This window comes from Panulirus ornatus, chromosome 9 (genome assembly GCF_036320965.1).
Source record: "Panulirus ornatus isolate Po-2019 chromosome 9, ASM3632096v1, whole genome shotgun sequence".
Taxonomy (NCBI): domain Eukaryota; kingdom Metazoa; phylum Arthropoda; class Malacostraca; order Decapoda; family Palinuridae; genus Panulirus; species Panulirus ornatus.
In genome coordinates, this window is record NC_092232.1 from 15,615,409 (window position 1) to 15,642,043 (window position 26,635).

The window sequence follows — 26,635 nt, forward strand, 5'->3', positions numbered from 1 at the left end:
GTGGAAGGTATTAAGAATATATGGTGAGGGAGGCAAGTTGTTAAAAGCAGTGAAAAGTTTTTATCGAGGATGTAAGGCATGTGTACGTGTAGGAAGAGAGGAAAGTGATTGGTTCTCAGTGAATGTCGGTTTGTGGCAGGGGTGTGTGATGGCTCCATGGCTGTTTAATTTGTTTATGGATGGGGATGTTAGGGAGGCAAATGCAAGAGTTTTGGAGAGACGGGCAAGTATGCAGTCTGCTGTGGATGAGAGAGCGTGGGAAGCGAGTCAGCTGTTGTTCGCTGATGATACAGCACTGGTGGCTGATTTGGGTGAGAAACTGCAGAAGCTGGTGACTGAGTTTGGTAAAGTGTATGAAAGAAGAAAGCTAAGAGTAAATGTGAATAAGATCAAGGTTATTAGGTAGAGTAGGGATGAAGGATAAGTCAATTGGGAGGTAAGTTTGAATGTAGAAAAACTGGAAGAAGGAGGTGTTTTAGATATCTGGGAGTGGATTTGGCAGCAGATGGAACCATGGAAGCGGAAGTGAGTCACAGGGTGGGGTGGGGGCAAAAGTTCTGGGAGCATTGAAAAATGTGTGGAAGGTGAGAACATTATCTCGGAAAGCAAAAATGGGTACGTTTGAAGGAATAGTGGTTCCAACAATGTTATATGGTTGCCAGGCGTGGGTTAGAGATAGAGTTGTGCAGAGGAGGGTGGATGTGTTGGAAATGAGATGTCTGAGGATAATATGTGGTGTGAGGTGGTTTGATCGAGTAAGTAATAAAAGGGTAAGAGAGATGTGTAGTAATAAAAAGAGTGTGGTTGAGAGAACAGAAGAGGGTGTTTTGAAATGGTTTGGTCAAATGGAGAGAATGAGTGAGGAAAGATTGACAAAGAGGATGTGTCAGAGGTAGAGGGAACGAGGAGAAGTGGGACCAAACTGGAGGCGGAAAGATGGAGTGTAAAAGATTTTGAGCGATTGGGGCCTGAACATGCAGGAGGGTGAAAGGCATGCAAGAAATAGAGTGAATTGGAATGATGTGGTATACCGGGCTCGACGTGCTGTCAGTGGATTGAACCAGGGCATGCGAAGCGTCCGGGTAAACCATGGAAAGTTGTGTGGGGCCTAGATGTGGAAAGGGAGCTGTGGTTTCGGTGCATTATACATGACAGCTAGAGACTGAGTATCAATGAATGTAGCCGTTGTTATCTTTTCCCAGGGCTTCCTTGTGTGCATGCGGGGGAGGGGGTTGTCATTACATGTGTGGCAGGATGGCGACAGGAATGAATAAAGGCAGCAAGAATGAATTATGTACATGTGTATATATGTGTATGTCTGTGTATATATTCATTTATTTATTCATTTTGCTTTGTACTGTCTCCCGCATTAGCGAGGTAGTGCAAGGAAATAGATGAAAGAATGGCCGAACCACCCACATACACATGTATATATATACATGTCCACACACGCAAATATACATACCTATACATCTCAACGTATACCTATATATACACACACAGACATATACATATATACACATGTACATAATTCATACTGTCTGCCTTTATTCATTCCCATTGCCACCTCGCCACACATGAAATAACAACCCCCTCCCCCCTCATGTGTGCGAGGTAGCGCTAGGAAAAGACAACAAAGGCCACATTGGTTCACACTCGGTCTCTAGCTGTCATGAAAAAGCACAGGTGATTGGGAATACCTGGTTTAAAAAGACAGTTATACATAAGTATACGTATGTAAGTAGGAGAAATGGCCAGAGGGCGTTATTGGATTGTGTGTTAATTGATAAGCGCGCGAAAGAGAGACTTTTGGATGTTAATGTGCTGAGAGGTGCAACTGGAGGGATGTATGATCATTATCTTGTGGAGGAGACGGTGAAGATTTGTAGAGGATTTCAGAAAAGAAGAGAGAATGTTTGGGTGAAAAGAGTGGTGAGAGTAAGTGAGCTTGGGGAGGAGACTTGTGTGAGGAAGTACCTGGAGAGACTGAGTACAGAATGGAAAAAGGTGAGAACAAAGGACAAAAGGCGAGTGGGGGAGGAATGGGATGTATTTAGGGAAGCAGTGATGGCTTGTGCAAAAGATACTTGTGGCATGAGAAGCATGGGAGGTGGGCAGACTAGAAAGGGTAGTGAGTGGTGGGATGAAGAAGTAAGATTATTAGTGAAAGAGAAGAGAGAGGCATTTGGACGATGTTGGCAGGGAAATAATGCAAATGACTGGGAGATGTATAAAAGAAAGAGGCAGGAGGTCAAGAGAAAGGTGCAAGAGGTGAAAAAGAGGGCAAATGAGAGTTGGGGCGAGAGAGTATCATTAAATTTTAGGGAGAATAAAAAGACGTTTTGGAAGGAGGTAAATAAAGTGTGTAAGACAAGGGAACAAATGGGAACTTCAGTGAAGGGGGTTAATGGGGAGGTGATAACAAGTAGTGGTGATGTGAGAAAGAGATGGAGTGAGTATTTTGAAGGTTTGTTGAATGTGTTTGATGAGATAGTGGCAGATATAGGGTGTTTTGGTTGAGGTGGTGTGCAAAGTGAGAGGGTTAGGGAAAATGATTTGGTAAACAGAGAAGAGATAGTAAAAGCTTTGTGGAAGATGAAAGCCGGCAAGGCAGCGGGGTTTGGATGGTATTGCAGTGGAATTTATTAAAAAAGGGGGTGACTATTATTGACTGGTTGGAAAGGTTATCTAATGTATGTATGACTCATGGTGAGGTGCCTGAGGATTGGCACAATGCTTGCATAGTGCCTTTGTACAAAGGCAAAGGGGATAAAAGTGAGTGCTCAAATTACAGAGGTACAAGTTTGTTGAGTATTCCTGGGAAATTATATGGGAGGGTATTGATTGCGAGGGTGAAGGCATGTACAGAGCATCAGATTGGGGAAGAGCAGTGTGGTTTCAGAAGTGGTAGAGGATGTGTGGATCAGGTGTTTGCTTTGAAGAATGTATGCAAGAAATACTTAGAAAAACAAATGGATTTGTATGTAGCATTTATGGATCTGGAGAAGGCATATGATAGAGTTGATAGAGATGCTCTGTGGAAGGTATTAAGAATATATGGTGTGGGAGGCAAGTTGTTAGAAGCAGTGAAAAGTTTTTATCGAGGATGTAAGGCATGTGTACGTGTAGGAAGAGAGGAAAGTGATTGGTTCTCAGTGAATGTACGTTTGCGGCAGGGGTGTGTGATGTCTCCAGGGTTGTTTACTTTGTTTATTGATGAGGTTGTTAGAGAGGTGAATGCAAGAGTTTTGGAAAGATGGGCAAGTATGCAGTATGTGGTGGATGAGAGAGCATGGGGTGTGAGTCAGTTGCTGTTCGCTGATGATGCTGCGCTGGTGGCTAATTCATGTGAGAAACTGCAGAAGCTGGTGACTGAGTTTGGTAAAGTGTATGAAAGAAAAAAACAGAGCAAATGTGAATAAGTGCTAGGTTATTAGGTACAGTAGGGTTGAGGGACAAGTCAATTGGGAGATAAGTTTTAATGGAGAAAAACTGGAGGAAGAAGTGTTTTAGGTATCTGGGAGTGGATTTGGCAGTGGATGGAACCATGGAAGCAGACGTGAATCATAGGGTGAGGGAGGGGGCGAAAGTTCCTATGAGCATTGAAGAATGTGTGGAAGTCGAGAACATTATCTCAGAAAGCAAAAATGGGTATGTTTGAAGGAATAGCAGTTTCAACAATGTTATATGGTTGCGAGGCGTGAACTATGGATAGAGTTGTGCAGAAGAGGGTGGATGTGCTGGAAATGAGATGTTTGAGGACAATATATGGTGTGAGGTGGTTTGATCGACTAAGTAATAATAGGGTAAGAGAGATGTGTGGTAATAAAAGGAGTGTGGTTGAGAGAGCAGAAGAGGGTGTTTTGAAATGGTTTGGTCACATGGAGAGAATGAGTGAGGAAAGACTGACCAAGAGGATATATGTGTCAGAGGTGGAGGGAACGAGGAGAAGTGGGAGACCAAATTGGAGGTGGAAAGATGGAGTGAAAAAGATTTTGTGTGATCGGGGCCTGAACATGCAGGAGGGTGAAAGGAGGGCAAGGAATAGAGTGAATTGGAGCGATGTGGTATACCGGGGTTGACGTGCTGTCAGTAGATTGAATCAAGGCATGTGAAGCGTCTGGGGTAAACCATGGAAAGCTGTGTAGGTATGTATATTTGCGTGTGTGGACGTATGTATATACATGTGTATGGGGGGGGGGGCCATTTCTTTCGTCTGTTTCCTTGCGCTACCTCGCAAACGCGGGAGACAGCGACAAAGTATAATAAAAAAATAAAAAATATATATATATAAAATATATATATATATATATATATATATATATATATATATATATATATATATATATATATATATATATATCCCCTTTTAGAAAGTTCAAATACAAGGAGGGGAGGGTTTCTAGCCCCCCGCTCTCGTCCCCTTTAGTCACCTTCTAAGACACGTGAGGAATGCGTGGGAAGCATTCTTTCTCCCCTATCCCCAGGAGTAAATGTGAATAAAAGCAAGGTTATTAGGTACAGTAAGGTTGAGGGTCAAGTCAACTGGGAGGTAAGTTTGAATGGATAAAAAATGGAGGAAGTGAAGTGTCTTAGATATCTGGGAGTGGATTTGGCAGCGGATGGAACCGTGGAAGCGGAAGTGGATCATAGGGTAGGGGAGGGGGTGAAAATTCTGGGAGCCTTGAAGAATGCGTGTTAGTCGAGAACATTATCTCGGAAAGCAAAAATGGGTATGTTTGAAGGAATAGTGGTTCCAACAATGTTGTATGGTTGCGAGGCGTGGGCTATGGATAGAGTTGTGCGCAGGAGGGTGGATGTGCTGGAAATGAGATGTTTGAGGACAATATGTGGTGTGAGGTGGTTTGATCGACTAAGTAATAATAGGGTAAGAGAGATGAGTGGTAATAAAAAGAGTGTGATTGAGAGAGCAGAAGAGGTTGTTTTGAAATGGTTTGGTCACATGGAGAGAATGAGTGAGGAAAGATTGACCAAGAGGATATATGTGTCTGAGGTGGAGGGAACGAGGAGAAGTGGGAGACCTAATTGGAGGTGGAAAGATGGAGTGAAAAAGATTTTGAGTGATCGGGGCCTGAACATGCAGGAGGGTGAAAGGCGTGCAAGGAACAGAGTGAACTGGAACGACGTGGTATACCGGGGTCGACGTGCTGTCAATGGATTGAACCAGGGCATGTGAAGTGTCTGGGGTAAACCATGGAAAGTTCTGTGGGGCCTGGATGTGGAAAGGGAGCTGTTGTTTCGTTGCATTATAACATGACAGCTAGAGACTGAGTGTGAACGAACGGGGCCTTTGTTGTCTTCCTAGTGCTACCTCGCGCACATGAGAGGAGAGGGGGTTGTTATTTCATGTGTCGCAGGGTGGCAATGGGAATGAATAAAGGCAGACAGTATGAATTATGTAAATGTGTATTTATGTATATGTCTGTGTGTATATATATGTATACGTTGAGATGTATAGGTGTATATGTGTGTGTGTGGACGTGTATGTATATACATGTGTATGTGGGTGGGTTGGGCAGTTCTTTCGTCTGTTTCCTTGCGCTACCTCGCTAACGCGGGAAACAGCGACAAAGCAAAATAAAAAAATAATAATATATATATATATATATATATATATATATATATATATATATATATATATATATATAAAATATACTCAAACCCAAAAGAAATACGCCCATCAGAATCCTCACTCCCAAGACAAACATGTCACAATCTACCGCTTACGCTGTGGCCATCGATCACTACAAAACACCATTTCAATTTATCCCCAGACTCTTCATGCCCACGACGCAACTGCCATAAAAATGACACAGGCCACTTTCTGCTCAGCGCTCTCTGCACACAAGCGTACACACATCACACCACTTTGTGACCTATGTTCCCTACCGCTGGACATGGGCAGCTTCCTGAACACTGCAGGATACTCATAAGGTAGTAAGGACTACTAAGGTAAGGACCCCTAGGGCAGGAAGTTTGTAGATGTATAACGAAAATGATCATCGATAACGCCTCTCTAAGCAAGTGTAGGGATTAACTCCTTGTGAACCTTTCATCCTTGAAACGCGAGGATATGTTCACATGACTGAACCCAGAATACATCTCTCAATATACCTCTTGTGCGAGGCAAGTGTAACATGATCGGATCCGGCATCTGTATTCTGCATCTGCATGTCAGTCATGAGAAAAATAGTGTCTTAACATTACATATTCTGGACTTATAACAGTTAAGATCTACTCTGTGATGGGAACAAGAGGTTACATGACCAACGTGTTCAAAGTCCAACAGCACCTTCGTGACAACTTTGCTATCTACTTTATACGACTTAAGTACAAAGTTGAGTGGGCATCAATTTTCGCAGGCCGTCATCGATCAAGCAGCTAGTTTGAATGGATTTGTGATCATTATGGTGGATGAAAAAAAAAAATCATACGAACTGATTTAAAATGCTTTCAGCGGAGGCTTTCCCTTATTTGCTTGCTTCACCAACTCTGAATGAAAGCCATCAGAAAGGGAGGGGGGATCACCCGATCCATACTTCCTTCAAGAGATAATCGAGTCCCCGCCCCCCTCCCCAACCCTTGCCCGTAATCCCCGCTACACATTCCTGCAACACAAATGTGTTGCAACTTACACTGACAAATGACTCTTACAACACATGATGATACAACTTATTTGGACAAATTACACTCTTGCAGCATAACATATTGCAAATAATACAGATCAAAGTTACTCCTGCAACAAATGACTGCCACTTACCGATCAGATCAATTATTACTATGGGACTGTTGTATTGGTTCTGGTTGCTCTTCCTTGCGGCCTCCTGCTCGTTGAGGAGGAAGGCAGCAACGTAGGGGGTGAAGATGGCTGTATAGATGACTAGAAGCAAGATGATCCAATCCCACACCGCCTTGAAGGGCGAGTAGTGAAGGATCGTCCACTTGTGTATCCTGGGCGACTGAAGTTTGTATTCTGGTAAGACGTCAGCACCCAGCGACAGCACCTGTCGACGAAAAATAACGTCAAGCACGAATACTTGTGGCAAATGTGCCGGGAAAACTGCTTGATATGTGTGTGTGTGTGTGTGTGTGTGTGTGTGTGTGTGTGTGTGTGTGTGTGTGTGTGTGTTAATTACAAACAAAGGTTAAAGGAAAAGTAACGAGCCAATAGCATAATCATTTAGTGCGAGCCACTTTGAAGGGCAGGAATGCGTTGACTTACTAATACACACCGACCACTTAACACCAACACATCAGACTTCCATAAGGCAGACTCAATACGGAATGGAAAGACAGGCGGATGTTCTGGAAGTACTCCACCTATACCGATGAAAAACATAAAATCCATTTGCATTTCACAGCCTAGCACAAGTTAGGTGTTATTAAGGACTGCACATGTAACCTGACCCATTGCAATTAGCAAACTGGAAAAGTGAAACTCATTCCTTCCATATCCATACATCGAGAGAAGGTCAAGAGTTTAGATGCTTAGAGGTTTGGTAGTGGCGATATTTCATAGTTATAACTAACTAACGAGAAGTGATGTTCGGGGGTCAGATCCTTAGGGTCCAAAAGTGACGATATTCAAAGGTCAGACATTAACATCAAACCATACCCGTAAAGGTCGTGAGGTCATGATACTGAGAAGTCAAACCTTACCGTCAAACGGATTATTCGAGTACGAATTATACCATGTTTCGTCAGTCCATACGAATGGCACTGCCAAGGTCAAGGTTGACCTCAGCATTGAATAACGAATTATAGATAACTTGTGCTATGATGACAGTGGTGGTTACGATTATAGGACTGGTGATTTAGTGATTATAAAGAAATGTAAATTTGATCATTACAGAGATTTGAATGAGCTGTCAAGTGGATGATAAACTTGTAAGAAAGTGTAGCAGAGCGAAATAGAGAAAAGCGAAAACAAAAAGAATTAAAGAATACGAAAGAACACTAAACTAAAGTATGAAAGACCAATAACGTTAATGATACAAAAACGTGGAAAAATAATTTAAGAGAATTACCATGGAAGATAATGATAAAAAAAAATGACGCTGATAACAAAAGGCAATCAACAAGAACGAAAATAAAAGGAATGATAATCAAAACAGGTTCTACAAAAGCTGTTGGGAAAACAAAGATAAAATACTATGAGATGGGCATATGGAGTTACGAACAAACCAACCAGGCGAAACGTAACAAGGGGGAAAAGATTAGGGAGGTGAACCGAGGAACCAAACGTAAACAAGAACTAAAGAAAACGACCAGCAAGGAAAACGGAAGCTATAATGGTACAAGTTAGCGATCATAAACATACGATATTGAATTCAAATGTGAGAGGATTAGAGATAATTTGAAATGACCGAACCTGCAAAAAAGGCAAACGATTCTACAAGTATAGTACAATACAGCAAATTGAAAACGACAGGAAACTGGATTACAACAGGAAAAGATAAGAATATACGGGCTACCAGTCACGAGTAATTATAATATATATATATATATATATATATATATATATATATATATATATATATATATATATATATATATATATATATTCGAGATGCTTATCAGACAAACAAAAGGACAAAGTTACGGTTACAAAGCAGAATCAGCCTTACACACAATGAACAACAGAAGTACAGAGGTAAATGTCTATCAAGGCAAACGAAACCACGCAAAGACAGCTCACATAAAAAAAAAATATATACAAACCTAGAAATATATATCGACATAAAGAATTACACAGAAACGCAAACAGCAGACAAATTTAGACCTAAGAAAGCAACACAAGATACAGTGTGCACTAGAACACATACAAATACAAAAACATGATGAAATTACCTCAATAAAATCTAAAATGAGGGGTACACAAGAACCAGGCGTATATACTGTGCGTGACGAAAAAACATAACACCAGAAGTAAGACAATTTTCACGATAAACACACACAAACAGCTAACGGAAAAACAAACAGGTGCAAAGAACAAATATATACAAAAAGCTCACAACAATTAAAATGCAACCAGGAGGGATAAACACATGGAACGGATATGTAATAACAAGGTCAAACAAACTACCAAAATACACAAATAGCGAAGGTAAACAACGCCACAGGAGAGAGAGAGAGAGAGAGAGAGAGAGAGAGAGAGAGAGAGAGAGAGAAGAGAGAGAGAGAGAGAGAGAGAGAGAGGTGGGCAAATACGATGTGCTTCTCTCCTTACATCGTTACACAAAAGGACTATTGACTTTCTGACATAGTTCTGTACTCCACCAATCTTCCTTTTTGCAGGTTGTTTACTATTCATTATAGAACAGGGGACTTTTTTCTTTTCCCCAGGAAGTTAAGACAGCCAATGTAGGTAAATGAATGAATAGATAAAGTCATCGTGCCCGTGATCGCTGCATTTCATCGTAAAATACACAAGATGCAACAGCAGCAGGATAGGTAGGGTACCATCCCGGACGGCGCTATCCTCAGGTCGCACATGAGCCTTTGGGGCCAAATCAAAGGTTAGGCAACCTATCCATGGGTCAGGCTTAAAGGGGCAAAAGACTGAAAACCCAATCAACCGTTTGGAGATTCGAGGCCCAACATGATAAGCTGCCTCCCCTTCCCCACTCATAACTCAACTCCTTCTCCTCTATCCCTCTCACTCCCGCCATTCCATTTCCCCTCCTTCCTCTGCGTCACATCCCTGACCTTTTATGACCCCTCTGCCGCCTCACCACGCCCACTCTGGCCAGAACACTGTGGCTACACCGTCGGATTCCCAGGACCAGTCGTCTGCCGTGATACGGCGCTCGTTCGACACAAAGGAAAAACTGTTGCGATAGTTTGTTTTTTTTTCTTCCTCTTCCCACGTTTACGGGGCAAGTTGAGGCAGAGAGGTGGCTGATATGTTCTGACGAGCTGGTGGGTGGGTGGAGAGAGAGAGAGAGAGAGAGAGAGAGAGAGAGAGAGAGAGAGAGAGAGAGAGAGAGAGAGAGAGAGACTTTTGGTTAATCTAGGAAGCAAGTTCAAGATGATGGATAATCATAAAATACAGGGGAAGGATAAGGACGAATGCAAGTCCCATTAGAGCGTTATAAGTCAGGTAAGTATGAGAGTTGTGAACTCCACTTTAATGACGCTCTTGCAACCACAACAAACAAAAGTGAAGTCGATATTGGCTTTAATGACTGTAAACATAATACAAACATGGCAAAAGCTGATGTATAAAAACATATTGCACAGGAAAAAAATAGGGTTGTGGTTCTAAATTAAAAGAATTTTAAGTTCTTTTAAAGATCTTTAATGCTGGCAAATCAAGTTGTAGACAGATCTATGGTAACTGTAGACTGATCTCTTTATAAGGTAACAAGAAGAGAAATTCTGAGACGGCCAGAATGTTGAAAGATCAGGATCTGTTATCCTGGTGTAAAATATTTTGATTTCACTCGGAATTCAACCAAAATATGCAATATTTCCATTCCGCGCGAAACAAACTATGCTGTTATGGGCTTGTCTTAACAATCAATGACGACATCCAAAAAACTGATCCAAAGATTTACCAGCAGTATCAGATGTAAATCCCCTCTCAGGGATTTTGGTGAATCTTTTGTTGTGGGCCTTATCTTCAAAGTACTTGACTGTGGCATAAGTCATTGCCTTCTAAACTTCTTTTCTTTGGCTCTTTAGCATCTCTATTTTCTCTCTAGTTGGTCTACTCTAGTAGTCGCTGCTGGAGTGAATTAACCTATCTTGTCCTATCAACAGTGGAGTTCCACAGGGTTCCATCCTATCGCATACTCTCTCTTCTCTCCATAAATGATCTTCCCTCCTCAGCTTCCAAACCTATTCATTTTCAAGCTGATGATTCTACTCTACATATTTCAACTTACCGCCTCCTCCTACCACTCCCTTTCCTAATTCTAACATTCATTATCTATAGGTAATGTAATTCTTTTTCAGCTATTTCTGGTGGTCTTATTCATACGGACTACTGTTCACATATCTGACATGGCTCTTCCTCCACCCCTCTATGAGCCAGACTGGAATCAGAAACACTGTCTCAATTTCTCCAACCAATCTTTTCTGTCTGCCGTTATGTTGCTGCAATCTCCCTGTTGTAAAGAATTAACCTCGATCAATGCACTCGTAAGCAAACTGACGATGTAAAGGGTAGACCAAACGATCAAAGCACTATTATAAGACTGACTACGTATACGAACTTGGGCAACCAAAACATATTCAAGATTTTCAAAATCATGGATAAACACGAAACAAAGTAAATGTGGCATATACAGACTGTCTATGCATGAGAGGAGACTATCTGCAAGAAAACACCTCAAAAATAACAGGAACCAAAAGTACACATAACAGCAACACAAACCCTCCATTACTTAACAAAACATGCAATTCAAATATCTACTTCATACAAAAAGACAGCAGCAAATACCGTTTAACAGAGAAAAGGTATTACAATAACTTTCGGTGATCCACCAACCCAGTGCTTAACCATGGAAGGACATCAGGAGAGAAACAAGACTGGCTAGGATGGTAAAGTTCCCTTCTTTAACTACACTGCACACATGCAAACGACACGCAATAATACCCCAGACCTAATAATAATAATAACTTGTTATTCATCATCACAGCATCATATGTATATAACGTCAACACAATTGTGACAATCCCCCTCCCCCCTAAAAAAAAGAGAAAAAAAAAACGCTTTGATGTGAGGAATGTAAATTGGGTACAAGTCCTTGACATGGAAACAGAGGAAGATGTGTGTCTGAACTTCAAGGATAAATTCCATGAAACATGCATACAAAACATCCCACTGCGGAGAAGACCAAATGAAACGGAAAGGCAACCTGGGCTCAATAATGATTTAAATGAAATTGTTACTGCAAAGAGAAGCGCCTGTATAACGAAAGAAAGAACAAAGGAAGATCATCATATTTATGATAATTTCTTTTTACAGAGGAAGAGGTAGGAATGACATAATTTGTATTCGCCAAAATATGAATAAAAAAGAGCAGAGGACATTAAAATGACATCAACAGAAGAATTCTGGGCCCTTATTGCGACAAGAAAGATAAGAAAGAGTTATATGGTATATAAACCTTTCAGTTTAGTCCTTTGGGAACGTTTTAACGTGTCAGACGTGCATAACTTCTACTGTTACGTAGGGAAGCTAACATGGACGACATCATATATATAATCTAGGAAAAATACAAAGGAAACACGAGGCCTCCATAATACGCCCTTAGATGAAAGAAAAAGTAAACATCCTTACTGGAAAACATAAAATTTTTTCTGCAATACTTAAGAAAGCTGAGATGAATCATGAACTAAATTGCTCTAAAGTCGGTTTCATCTCAGTAATCTGAATAAAGAGGAAAACAGATGTTTAAGACCCAGCCACCCTCTGCATAAGTGGCCAGGTGGAACTTATGGTGGATATGCGGCACATCTGCCCCCACAGGAATCTCTTGGACCAAGATAGGCTTGGCACACTCCACACCAAGATAGCACAATCAACGTTGAAGCAAAGTTAAGGTATAACCTATTTGGGGAAAAGAGAACTTTTTCCTTTCCAGAAGAACTAGGCTTTGTGTTAACCAAAGTCTTCAAAACAAAATAAGAAAAAAAAAATATCCCTGTAGGTTCACTAACTACGCGGGGAGAGAACGAATATCATAATAGTATTGATTAATGGTTCTTAACTACCCAGATCACTGACTCATGAAAATAAATGGCAAAATAATATGAGTAAGAACAAAAAACGTATGCGACTATTTCCATTCGGTGTTAACAGAAAGGAAACACGCTTAATCTCAGGAAATGACCTCGTTGTAGGTCAGGACCTCTTCTGATTACTGTGATTCTATGAAGTATAGTGAAAAATGATCATGTGGAACTATGGCTTTGGATTTCCTGATGTAAATAACATTTGCACGTTAACGTTAGAGAAAATTTTGGAATTTTTTTTTTTTTTGTTAATCACATAACTTTTAGACATCTAAAGACAAAAATATCTAATCAGAAAAAAGCGAAAAAAAAATATAAAGGTTGTGTGTGAAAAACAGAAGCTTATGCAAAAGTGAAAAAATATTAAATAAGTTACGGGACCAGAATTACTCCCTTGATTTTAATGGGATGAAGCAATTCATCACATTTCACATAACACACACACACACACATGCACCTAGAAACTCGCTGCACTACACTAATACACGGGCCGCCATAAGCCAGTAATGGCACACTCAGTCCACACCACACCCACGAAGTATATATCGCCCTATCCAAACTTAGTCTGGGCGACTTTTTTCACATACACACACGTTAAAGTAGTCATGGGCCATATACTTTGTCAAAATGTATGTGGTCTTAGTATTATTCTCAACACCTGAAGGTGGCAAAACTTTTTCGGTTCGTGGATGTAGTACGACGCTGACGGCCATAACGACCCTGGCAGGTGATAGGCTTGTAGCTTAATCAATCAACCAGCCTTGAAGCACACACACACAATAATATATATATATATATATATATATATATATATATATATATATATATATATATTTTTTTTTTTTTTTTTTTTTTTTTTTTTTTTATACTTTGTCGCTGTCTCCCGCGTTTGCGAGGTAGCGCAAGGAAACAGACGAAAGAAATGGCCCAACCCCCCCCCCCCCCATACACATGTACATACACACGTCCAGACACGCAAATATACATACCTACACAGCTTTCCATGGTTTACCCCAGACGCTTCACATGCCTTGCTTCAATCCACTGACAGCACGTCAACCCCTGTATACCACATGACTCCAATTCACTCTATTTCTTGCCCTCCTTTCACCCTCCTGCATGTTCAGGCCCCGATCACACAAAATCTTTTTCACTCCATCTTTCCACCTCCAATTTGGTCTCCCTCTTCTCCTCGTTCCCTCCACCTCCGACACATATATCCTCTTGGTCAATCTCTCCTCACTCATTCTCTCCATGTGCCCAAACCATTTCAAAACACCCTCTTCTGCTCTCTCGACCACGCTCTTTTTATTTCCACACATCTCTCTTACCCTTACGTTACAAACCACCTCACACCACACATTGTCCTCAAACATCTCATTTCCAGCACATCCATCCTCCTGCGCACATCTCTATCCATAGCCCACGCCTCGCAACCATACAGCATTGTTGGAACCACTATTCCCTCAAACATACCCATTTTTGATTTCCGAGATAATGTTCTCGACTTCCACACATTTTTCAAGGCTCCCAAAATTTTCGCCCCCTTCCCCACCCTATGATCCACTTCCGCTTCCATGGTTCCATCCGCTGACAGATCCACTCCCAGATATCTAAAACACTTCACTTCCTCCAGTTTTTCTCCATTCAAACTCACCTCCCAATTGACTTGACCCTCACCCCTACTGTACCTAATAACCTTGCTCTTATTCACATTTACTCTCAACTTTCTTCTTCCACACACTTTACCAAACTCAGTCACCAGCTTCTGCAGTTTCTCACATGAATCAGCCACCAGCGCTGTATCATCAGCGAACAACAATTGACTCACTTCCCAAGCTCTCTCATCCCCAACAGACTTCATACTTGCCCCTCTTTCCAGGACTCTTGCATTTACCTCCTTTACAACCCCATCCATAAACAAATTAAACAACCATGGAGACATCACACACCCCTGCCGCAAACCTACATTCACTGAGTATTCCATAAAAAGAAACAAGGTAAAACGCACCCCAAACCTTGAGGGCAGGTGGGCGTGGAGAACCGCTTCCCATTCTTCTCTAAGATATACGAGTTAATTTTCAAAAATGAAAAGAGCCTGGTGACGACAGCACTGCCAGTGTGTCCGTGCTACAAGGCACAGAAGGAAATACACACACAAAGAGAAAGAGACGTAGGCAAGTATGCACCAACTGAGACAGAAAAAAAGGAAGAAATATACAAGATTATTTCGTTGCTGGGAGATTCAGGGACACACACACACACGAGGTCCGGGAGCGCCGAGCAACCAAGCAACACAACCATCTGCTTCTCTCACACAACCAGTCACTCCACACATGTATGTGGTTAAAATAGGCGGAGTAGTTGACTGAATCCTTGAACACGACGGTACGACGCTTGAGTACGATGTCCTGGCCTGTGACCAGCCTCTAAGGGTCAGGTCAAAGATCATGCCATCATACCCGAGGGTGGTAACGTCTTGCTCAAGTGCTCGAGGGTCTTACGGTCGTGTTCAAGAGTCGTACTGTCGCCCTCGGCGGATTACACGAGGTGTGGAAGGAGAGGCGAGGCTGTGCTCCACCTGTCTTTGTGGCAGGTGGAGATCCGGCGGTGGAGGGCGGGAACATGCCAGGATTCCCGGGAGGAGGTGTGGGGGAGGGTGTGGGGGGAGGGGGGGGTATCAGCCGGCATAATCTCACTAAAGTTGTTGTCAGCGCCCGCTAGGGGGGGGGGGGGGGAACCATGGGGCTCCAGCACCGACTTCCTTGTTATCCTCACACGATCAGTAGGAGGAGGAGGAGGGAGATCCTTGGAGATACATGAAGAGAGAGACGGAGGGAGGGTTATGATAGAATGAGAAATGATGGACATGGTCATGGTGAAAGTGGTAATAGAGGAGGAAAGGTCATGGTTATTGTGGTAGTAAGGAGAGGATCCTGGTGGAGGGACGGTAGTGTAAGCCTTCTGACACTCAACCCACAGGTCGATTTCACAGTAACTGCAAAAATAAATTATCGTGCGCCGTGCTAACATCACTTTAAGGGTCCCATCATATATAACGTTAATTAACATCTATGCAAATATTACATGTGCAGCGGAATGTTCCAGATGGTGAAATACACTGGTGGCTGAAGACAGATAACATGGCCGAAGATCCTAACCATTGGAGTAGGAGACATTGGTCGCGAGTGATTCAAGCGGCAAGCTCACTGGTTGTGGATATCTTAACAGTGGAGAGACACCTTGGCTGACAGGTGACAATTACGGCTGAAAACCACAGCGCTGGGGACTAGAGTCTTGCTTCACCTGCGGGACACGAGGCCCAAGACTCCTTCTCCAAGAGTGTCTGCAGGCCAACCCTGCACTAACATTGAGCGGGAGGCAAGGAATAAGATACTCCCTACCTCGCAGTGGCAGTCTCTAATTTCCTTCAGCGTAATTCAAAAGACCCGAGGAACATCCTCCCCGTTAAAGAGGTGTCAGCCCTTAAATCATCAAGTGACTCTTAGACGTACTGAGATTGGATAACAAGTTTATGGTCAGTATGACTATGACCTTTCAATCTGCTGTGACGTGAAGGGGCAAACTTCACAGTATCTTCAGGTCACACTGTATACCAAGTATGGTTATCTAGGGTTGAAGAGATAACGTATTCGATCCTACACAAAGACAACTGTGTATGAAGAAATCATGCTGAAAAAAAGTTTGCAAGAGCACATGACTTATCCTGAAAAGGAAACCATATGCGGGAGGTGGGGAGATTCGGGTAATTATACACTCGGGACCATCCAAGCACTGGTGCCCTGCTAGCTCCTCCCGTGTTCCCTACAGTGTACAGCACCACCTCGATGGTTATCACTACGGGATGGACTAGCCTCGTCTCTGTCCCTGATCCAGCCTCTGATATCCAATTGTTTTTCTCAGTCTCATATATTCCTACCTCGCTGTTCCAATGCCTCTGTCTCTTCCCTTTGCCATATCTCTTCTCTGATGAGGGAACTAATCTTTCCCTATGGACTCCTGGATAAAGACCCATCTTTCATTACTAATTTCACCATTTCATTACGAACCATTAAAAGATTATGCAACTTTATGAACTTTTATTCTACTTCGCTTAATAATCTACGACGTTCTTGACAGACTTTACATGTAAAAAAAAAAGTCTTGAACAAGTTTACGACACTCATTCTCGTGGAAAATGAACGCACATCCCTCCTTTACACTGTGCATGAACTTCCATAACTCTGCTTCAGAGAGCGTTCATTATCTCCGGCCGACACATCACTGGAAGTGAACGCTTCACATCTATATGAATCGGGAGTAAGTGAACGCTCACCATCTCTTCTTGCTCTCCTGACAGTGAACGCTTATAATCCATCTCTAGATTGCGTCCAAGGACAAGTGTAACATTGCTCCTGGACGTTGTCACAGTCTGCTCACGTACAGGAAACTCTACCACATTTTTTCCCTTTTCTTTTTGGAGTCACCTGGACTAAAAAACAAGAATCTCTACATCGCTCTATGATCATTATCTCTTCCTCTTCGACCTATCTGAGACGTGCGGCCGGACGTCACTAGAACGACTAAAAACAGAGAAAAACTCTGAAACAGCCGCATTCATGGAGTAGTGGTGACCTCTGAACAAGGAATAAATGGGTAGATGATGGAGCTTGGGGGAGGAGGGTGAATCCTGAAGGAGGTCAGGCAAGTAAGGGCGAACAGGTAAGCAAGGGAGGGTCAACAGGCGAATGAGATGAAAGTGAGAAGAATGATGAGTAAGGGTGATTGCAAGGAACAACGGAGTGGTAGTGTGTAGGGATGCGATGGGAACTGGAAGGAAAGGAAGGATCAGAAGAACGCAGAAATGTCGACAAAAATGCGTCGTCTACAGTACAGCACAGTCAGTGGCAATGAAATAAGTATGGAAGCAAATATTGTCCGGACAATTTCAAAACATTTATTATTACTATGACTAAGGGTGGAATTTTCTTCAAAGTTATGAGCCTGGCTAAGTTCCAGACTAAATCTTTTTTTGAAGAGGTTTACTTAAAGCAAAATCCAAACAAGAGTTATGGGTCTTACATAAGCCTTTCAATTCACTAGGTGCTAGGGAAAAAAGGGCATGAATTGTACAATTTAATGCGTTTAACCTGACCCTAATCTGCCAGGTCAACCGTGTCTTCGACTGAGGACGACAGTGTGTGTGATCCCCGCGTGTCTGCCAACCCAACCTAACCTAACCTAACGCCGGCTGTACAATAACTGCCTCAGACACGGACGATTGATGGGGAGTCGTCATCAACCTAGCTCCTGGCCACGACGGTAAGGGTCCCGAGATCAAAGGCACCCGTCCCGAGTGCGACGGTACGAATCCTGAACATGACGGTACGAATCCTGAACACGACGGTGCATATCCTCAGCATGACGGTACGAATCCTGAACACGACGGTACACATCCTCAGCATGACGGTACGAATCCTGAACACGACGGTACACATCCTCAGCATGACGGTACGAATCCTGAACACGACGGTACATATCCTCAGCATGACGGTACGACTGAACATGACGGTACGAATCCTGAACATGACGGTACATATCCTCAGCATGACGGTACGAATCCTGAACATGACGGTACACATCCTCAGCATGACGGTACGAATCCTGAACATGACGGTACACATCCTCAGCATGACGGTACGAATCCTGAACATGACGGTACACATCCTCAGCATGACGGTACGAATCCTGAACACGACGGTACACATCCTCAGCATGACGGTACGAATCCTGAACAAGATGGCGCGACCCTTGAGCAAGACTGAACAACCATTTGGTATGATGACCTGGCTTTTGGCTTTGACCCTTGAGGGGTAAGGTTAAGGGCAAGGCCATCAAACGGGAAGGTCGTACTGCTATGCTCAAGGGGTTAAGGGATGAAGAGTTCTAAAGGCAATTACTTCTTCACCATGATGTGGTTCCCTAACACACACACATACACACACACACATTTGCATGAATATACAGAAAGGAATAATCCTTGATCGTGAACAAGCTCATTAATTGCTTCCGCGTGACATACCAATTCGCCTCCCGGCCAGTGTGATCTTGCTCCGGCCAATATTGTCAACTCACTCCATCTCTATATTCGTCCAATGCCATTTATACCTCTGACTAATTGCTTTTATATTTCATCCACCTCCATCTGTACTGCCACCTAACTACACGGTTCGCACCAATGAATTTCATCCATATTTTCGCCAAACGCCATCTATACTTTCCTTCGTCTACCTCAATTCTTTACCGTCACCTTACCTCGAAATCTACATTTACCCCACGCCAACTATACTTTTCACTCAAAGTACAATGACAAAAAAAATACTTGTGATTACTGTCGCAGAGACGATTGGATCATATCTTACGCAGAATTCGCAAAATTGAGCTTCTCTAATCTTTTTTTTTTTCACGCAATGTCTTCAGGTTACTATGTAGTTTATTTCTATAGAGGAAAAATACATGAACCACACAAAAGCACACACACACACACACACATTATATATATATATATATATATATATATATATATATATATATATATATATATATATATATATACACACACACACACACACACATAAAGGGAGAGAGAGAGATTTGGGAGACAGGTGGGCGAATGATTTCAGGGGAGGGTGGGTGTGGGATGCCACCATGGCTGTTTAATCTGTTTACGGATGGCGTGGTGAGGGAGCGGATACACGAGGATCTTGGAGAGCGGGGCGTGACTGCAGTCTACTAGGACTGGGAAGAGAGTCGGTTGCTGTTTGCTGATAACACAGCTCTGGTGGTAGACTTCAGTAAGGAACTGAAGCCTGTGCCTGAGTCTGGCAGTGTGTGATACACGAAAAAGTTGAGAAGTAAGTTCAGTAGGTAGGACAGGGAGGGTGGCTGGGATGCGAGTTTGAATGGAAAGAACCTGGAGGAATTCGGGTGTTTCAAAAGGCAGTTGTCATAACGTAGAGGGAGTTTTAAACTCGTAGGGCCCTAACTCACAAACATTCTCTACTATTATACAACTTCTGCTGCATTTATTATTTCATTAAATTTATTCCATTAACAAACGTAAAAGTATTTCTTTACATTTTTTTTTTTACTTAATTCCAAGTTATGTCCTATGGTAGCTCTACTCATTAATCTTTCGAAGAACTGTTCACTGTCCACGTCATCTATCTGGTTTATAAATTTCAAAGTTGTGATCACGTCACTCCTCCTCCTTCTCTCTTCCATGGTAGGAAAATTTAAGGCCTCAATCGTTTCACTAACTCATTTCCCTTATTTCTACCAATATCTTCGTTGTCCTCCTCTGGAACTATTCTATTAGGTCTTTATGCTTCTTTAGGTGCAGGAACCAAACCCATGAAGCATATTTACAGTTTTGGCCTTATGCAGAACGTGAACAGCTTGCTGATTATTTCCTTCTCCATGAATCTGAACGTAATTCTCTAATATTTACCAGCAGACATTTGGTTTCTTTAATTACTCTCCTAACGCAGGGCTCTGACGATGGGTTAGGGACGATGTCCACTCCCTCACACATATAGATTCCTGCAGCTCATTTTCTGCTAAGTAATATTCATATTGAGGCCTTCCTTCAACGTGACCCAACCTCCTTACTTTACATTTACTTGGGTTGAATTTCATGTATCAGACCAACTCTGGTGTGTGTGTGTGTGTGTGTGTGTGTGTGTGTGTGTGTGTGTGTGCGTGCGCGCGCGTTGAAAGAAGTTGCCAGGAATCCACATTAATCTCGCAGGGGATAAGGCTGAATTCAAGTTTATTATTATTTTCCAGGGAGGGAATTATCCTTGCTGGTCTCCTCAACGATAATGGAGGTTGCCAATTGGCCCTCGAACTCACAAAGGAGCCAGGGAAAAAAAAAAATCATGAAGTTTTGGAAGCTGGTATACGTAATCAGCTTTGCCTATTGGGATCCACCCAAGCGTCAATAACGCACTCTAATTCTCCAATCAGCGCTAGCGGTTTAAATGACCAGGAGGAGGAGAAGTATTTCGCGGAAAAAATCACAAATTGGGGGAAAAAAAATCTTTGCAAAATTAGAATTGCTAAAACCCAGATATTTCCACAACGCAGGAAAGAAAAGCAGTTTTCTATTCCGAGGACATTGTGTAAGTGTATTCATATTTTCTTTTTCTCTCATCCGCGGATTACCGATCGATCGAAGTGGATAACGGTTTAAGGGCGCATTCCACCGTCAATGACGCATTCCACCATCAGTGTCGGGTGCAGTACAGAAGAGTAATACACAAGTGTCTTCAAGGGCAAGTTTTTCATAGGTGACAACAGCGAAAAGTGACAACTTGGGTAAGTCATCATGCGCTGTGCATAGTGAGGGAATGATGATCATCCATATTATTCGTTTTCAAGTTCTCTTCTATCATTTTGATATTGGTCAGGAAACAATGATGTCTTGAGGAGATGGGGACTTGAGACAGTTTAATGACTGCCAGATAACTGGATCTAAACTGATAACTTCTAATCGGAAAGAGAGACAAGAGACCGTCATTCTAAGATCAGAAGTTAACATGACGTACAGGGAGGGAGGGAGGGAGGGAGGGAGGGAGGGAGGGAGGGAGGGAGAGAGAGAGAGAGAGAGAGAGAGAGAGAGAGAGAGAGAGAGAGAGAGAGAGAGAGAGATAATTAAAGGTCAGAAGCTACCATGACGCAGGGAGAGCAGAGAATAAGAGAAACAATGACGACAGAAGCAGCAAGAGAAACAATGACGACACAGACGAGAAGGCAAGACAGTCCCTCGACTGGTAAACTTCCCTGCCTCAATACTGGATGGAGCGGTGAGTAAGGGAGGCGTCTATTGGCTGTAAACCCGAGGAAAACTGTGGCACTGAACTCTGGGATAAAGAGGTGGCGGCGGTGGACGTTCGCTCAGCTGCCCTGGTGGGTGGCGGCGAGGTAAGATACTGAGGCAAGTATCAGTGATGGATGGCCAGGTTAGCCGAGAAGTTTGTTCCTTAGAGCCATAAGGGGCGAGGGAGGGAGATGACGAGGCTTTGGTATATTGGTGTCTACAAGGAACGTTTAATTACAAAAATTCATGACTATATAAGAGAATATGAAAACACCGTCCTGAATTCCGGTAAATGTAAGTGACTCACATCAATTTACAATTAACCAAGCATCCTTTTGTTAGAAAGACCTGGTCTTACCCCATGACCCTTGTTTAAAGGAGCTCCTGTAGGTCAAGGGCTGCGCTACACTCACCAGCAGGGACAGGGTAAGGCATTCTGGAAGAGATGACTTCTATGACAAGACTGTGGCATCCAACGTCAACTGACGAAATAGCTTAGCACGATGACTTCTTACTAAAGCAGGCCGAGTCCGGTAACACCAGTCATACACACACACACACACACACATATATATAATATATATATATATATATATATATATATATATATATATATATATATATATATATATATATATATATATATGACAGAGAATACGACCATTGCACATCATTAAGAACAGGTAACGTCCACGTACAAGTCACATCCAATACCTGACGTCACGTAATAATACCTAAACTTTTGTGATTCAAAATAAACGTATAACATATCTGCATTTACTTCAATTTTTCTCGTGTTATAAACTACCAACACAGCTGTCGGAAACACTACAGGGGCAGGAGTTATGAAATCACATATGGTAACATATTCTTTTGCGAGTTTAGTCTCATAATTCACACAATTGAAATTCAAATTCACTAAAAATCCTCAGATTTCATTAGGAATAAATCGTCCTAAAGTACCAGGGAGTTGCCACCCCATAACAGACAATATTACCAACTAATATTCCAACAAGCCACCTCTCTTTTTTATGACCAAAATTGTTCAATTATTTTCTTTAATTGAGAATCAGAGACCACAGGGCAGCTACCTTCATGCGCTTTCCCTCTGTTATTTAATTCTGAATTCCTGGAATCCCTTGGTTAATTTACATTTTGTTTTAAACATTAAATTCAAATGGGAAAAAATAAAAATCTCCTCTCTTCTCACCCTTGATTTTCAGCAGAATAAAAGAAATATCTCTCAGCTAATTCTACTCAAATAATTTCACGATACATTTATTATTCACATAAATCTTATCTACGTTTCTTTCCCTACATTCACATTGTATCAATATGTTCCCGGAATCAAAATTTCTTTTGTAACACATTTTAGCTCAAGCATCGTATGTCATAACATCCACGTAATTAACAAATCTGTTCAACATAATTTGCTTCATTATTTCATAATTTGTCACAATCTTATCTTTTAAATATGACAAACTATCGAGATCTGTTTTGGGGGAGAATGTGATACGGTTCTGTCTCCTGTGGATAGCAGTACCTATAGCGTACTGCAGTTTACCGCCAGAACGAGGGCAACATCGAAGTCTTTTTAAAAGTCCGAACGCACGAATTATTCGGTTTCCATCTCCAGTCCCGGGTAACCTCCTCACGACCTTGGGAGGGCAACTTTGAAGTTCTGCTCCTGAGAGACAGACAAACACGGCGCACAGACTTACCTGATTGGTATGTGTTGCGCGCCCCTCGAAGCATCTGAAATGTTAACTTCAGTCTTCGGGGTCAACATATACTTCCTTCCAATAAATGTTGTGTTATTTTTATAGAAATTTCATACAGACTTAGCCAGCCGCTCAATGCGGTGCTAGGACCTGAATTACTGAACACACTCTCTGCAATTGTGTTGTGTAATTCTGATACACGTAGTCTGATCCGACAATATCATTCTAATCTTAACCTTATTCTAAGAATATGTATATATATATATATATATATATATATATATATATATATATATATATATATATATATATATATATATATATATATATATAACCTAGAAGATACAGATCAGTCAGTACCATCGTAAATGCTTGTCACCATTCATGAACACTTTATCATGATATTCTGATTAAAACATCCACTACATTCGCTAAAATCAACATCAAAGCAAGACAACTAAAACATGCAAAAGCCATGGGCGTCAGATACCTTTCTGAATTTCAAATGACAAGTCTACAACTACCCCCACAAAAGATATAAAGAGAAACATACTGTGTTGAAATTCTGTATTATTTTATTCTTCATCTCTTCAGATCTTGAAATCGATTTAGTGTCATCCATGATAGACGATTTCCTGGAGGCCAGAGAGATCTTGTCCATGATGGAGGTATTAAAGGCAGAGAGAAAGGACCCTTTCCTGCCATCCTGGCTGTGCGAAGCTCCTGGAACCTTTAAGAGTGATGAGCCCTGAAGGGACGACCGACGGCTCTTGAAACCCAAGAATCCTCGGCAGTCTTGACTGGTTTTTGACGTCACGAAGGCCTTAGTTTCTCGGGGGATGTTCAAGCTGCATATCGAGGGCTGCCGGTTCTCCACTTTGAGGAGGGACTGTGGAGAGGGTATTGTCTGTGGAACGAGGAACGGTGTAGAACTCTGGCGCATCGCCGAGTTGAGAAATGGTTTCGAAGTCTTCTGATCGAGTCTGAGGCCGTTTGGCGGTGCCATTGGTGCAAGAATAAGGCCAGATATGGTCCCATAGTTCGGTGTGCTCTGGTCCTTCGTGAGATGAACATTTGGTTGGTCAGACGGAAGACCCAGCTCCACAGTTTCTATCGGAATTTCTCGACCGTCAGGTGTGGGAGACTGTTGCTCTTCACTCGCCATGATGAGATTCTCCTTTGGTGTCTTAAAACACTTAGAACTGACACTGTCACTGCTATCCCTGAACTCGTCTTTCTCCTCGGTGAAATCATTTCTTGATTCTTCACTTTTCTCCTCGCTCTCACTGCTGCCACTATGATATGACTTCTCTATCAGGAAATACCTCGAGCACAGACCGTCTCCAGAAATCACGGTGTCCTTGGGATTTCCCATCAGGTCTCCCCAACTTCTAGTGTGATACAGAGCAAAGGGGGAGGACTCGCTGAGGAAAGAGTCGATTGTGTTGGGGCTACAGAGAGCTTCAACGGAGGCGCAGGAGCGGGTCATCTCTGGGGCGCCACTGATAGTGAAGGGCGGCAGACATGGCCCTATGCGCCTCCTAGATAGAGGGGACCCAGATGATATCATTCCCCTGGTAGACATTTGGGCCTCGGGAAATAAAAGAACAACAAGAAAAGGTTTTTCAAACTGTGCGTAAGTAATTGGTTTATCATAAATCACAGAACTGTTCTCATATTGACCACAACTCATCTATCTTTTCAGGTAATTCACTTCTCTTCATCTTTCAAACTTCAGTGGCAATGATCAGTTTATGTAACACAATCGAAGCTTGCGTCAACTAATCTTGCCCACATACATTTATGCTGTTATTATACAAGAAAGAAAAAAAGAAGATACTTTTACGCACTACAAATATTCCTAGGTGTCGCAGGCTCTGTGGCACTTAAATTAAAAAGATTTTTATTTTGGGTCCTATAAAAAGATTTCATGGTGGTGCTAAACGACGAGTCCGCTTAAGACCACTTCCATTTATCTACAGTTTCTTCTTACAGACGTCTCGCTTTCCCGAGGTAAGAGGTAAAGGAATCTCTGTAGTGTTTTCAGCCATCGGAAAAGTCTTATTGCCCTATGCATATGACTTGCCCTGGACAATTCTAGGAGACTTCATCTGTCAAGAAATAAAAATGTCGGCAGATGTTCCAGAAGGCCACCTCCGCGAGGGAACATTAGTCATAATCATCATCATCATTTTGAGCTGCCGACGTCAATGATGGGTCCACTGGCAGTGTAGGATGTCCTTGAGTTAGCTCAACTCCAGTGGGACACTGGCAGCATGAAGAGATCTGCTACCAGGTGCAGCTGCTTCCAGCAGAGTCCAGAAGCCTGGGCCCCAAGCGACTATCTCGGACGCTTCCTGCAACACCACGCACTCCTGTATCTGATTAAGTCACCAGCTTCATTAAAGAGGCGCCGCCTGCACTTCACCTGATGTCTTCGTTGCTCCAGGAGTGACACACGGCAAACAATTCACAGGTCCGTTACACTGACAAGGTGCGACAGTTTCACATCTTCACACTATGCCGACCACTGGTGGTACTCCTTGGTCAGCCAAGGCTGTGAGGGTTATTGTCATGTCACAGACGACGCACTCGACACACACACACGCACAAACCTCTCCCGCGCCTACTGAATACACAATTCGCACGGCCGTAAACGCCCAGTTTTTAAGTTATGTGCACATCAGAGATACATCTACTTCTTTCATGTTTTCAAGGTCACTTCTTGGTACCACAGGCACACACAGCAGAGTCTATCTCTACCTCACTTTGCATCTCATCCTAACGGCAGGTCCGTGCCTTCTCCAGGGACAACTACAATATTCTCGAGGTTAAACGAGCTAAGTATCACTTCCCTCCCGTGTGTTGGGTCGTTAAGAGACGAGTAATTCAACTTTCCTAATATCTTTCAGCCGGTGTTGACTTTTCACCGGGGCCCCTCTATGCACTGTGTTTCCCGCCGGCATGTATTATGCCTGAGCACACGCCCAGGGACCTCACTAAAGACAGCAGAGGCAAGTGCGCTCAGCTTCCAGAGGAGGTGCAACACCCATGGCCAGAGAGCCTGGCAGCCCGGGGCAGCAGAGCACCCCTGACACGTCTGATTCCCTCTAACAGACGCGGGAGGAGAGCAAATGGGAGACGCGTCTTAGGGAAGCTGCCAACGCATACGTATAAAAGGAGTGTGAATGGCAACTTGAAAACACTTTTTTTTTTTTCTAGTGGAACAGACGAGACCTGCGACGCTGTTGCAATTACAGTGTTGAAT

At 42.6% G+C, this 26,635-nt stretch overlaps 1 protein-coding gene across 1 annotated transcript in view; it reads right to left on the minus strand.

The window, feature by feature from the left end:
• The window catches only part of sei (potassium voltage-gated channel seizure), a 924,474-nt gene that overhangs the window by 857,279 nt on the left and 40,560 nt on the right, over positions 1-26,635 (minus strand). The window contains exon 3 of the mRNA XM_071664734.1: positions 6,782-7,025. Coding sequence (XP_071520835.1) covers positions 6,782-7,025 — 244 coding nt within the window. The remainder of the gene's footprint in view (positions 1-6,781; positions 7,026-26,635) is intronic.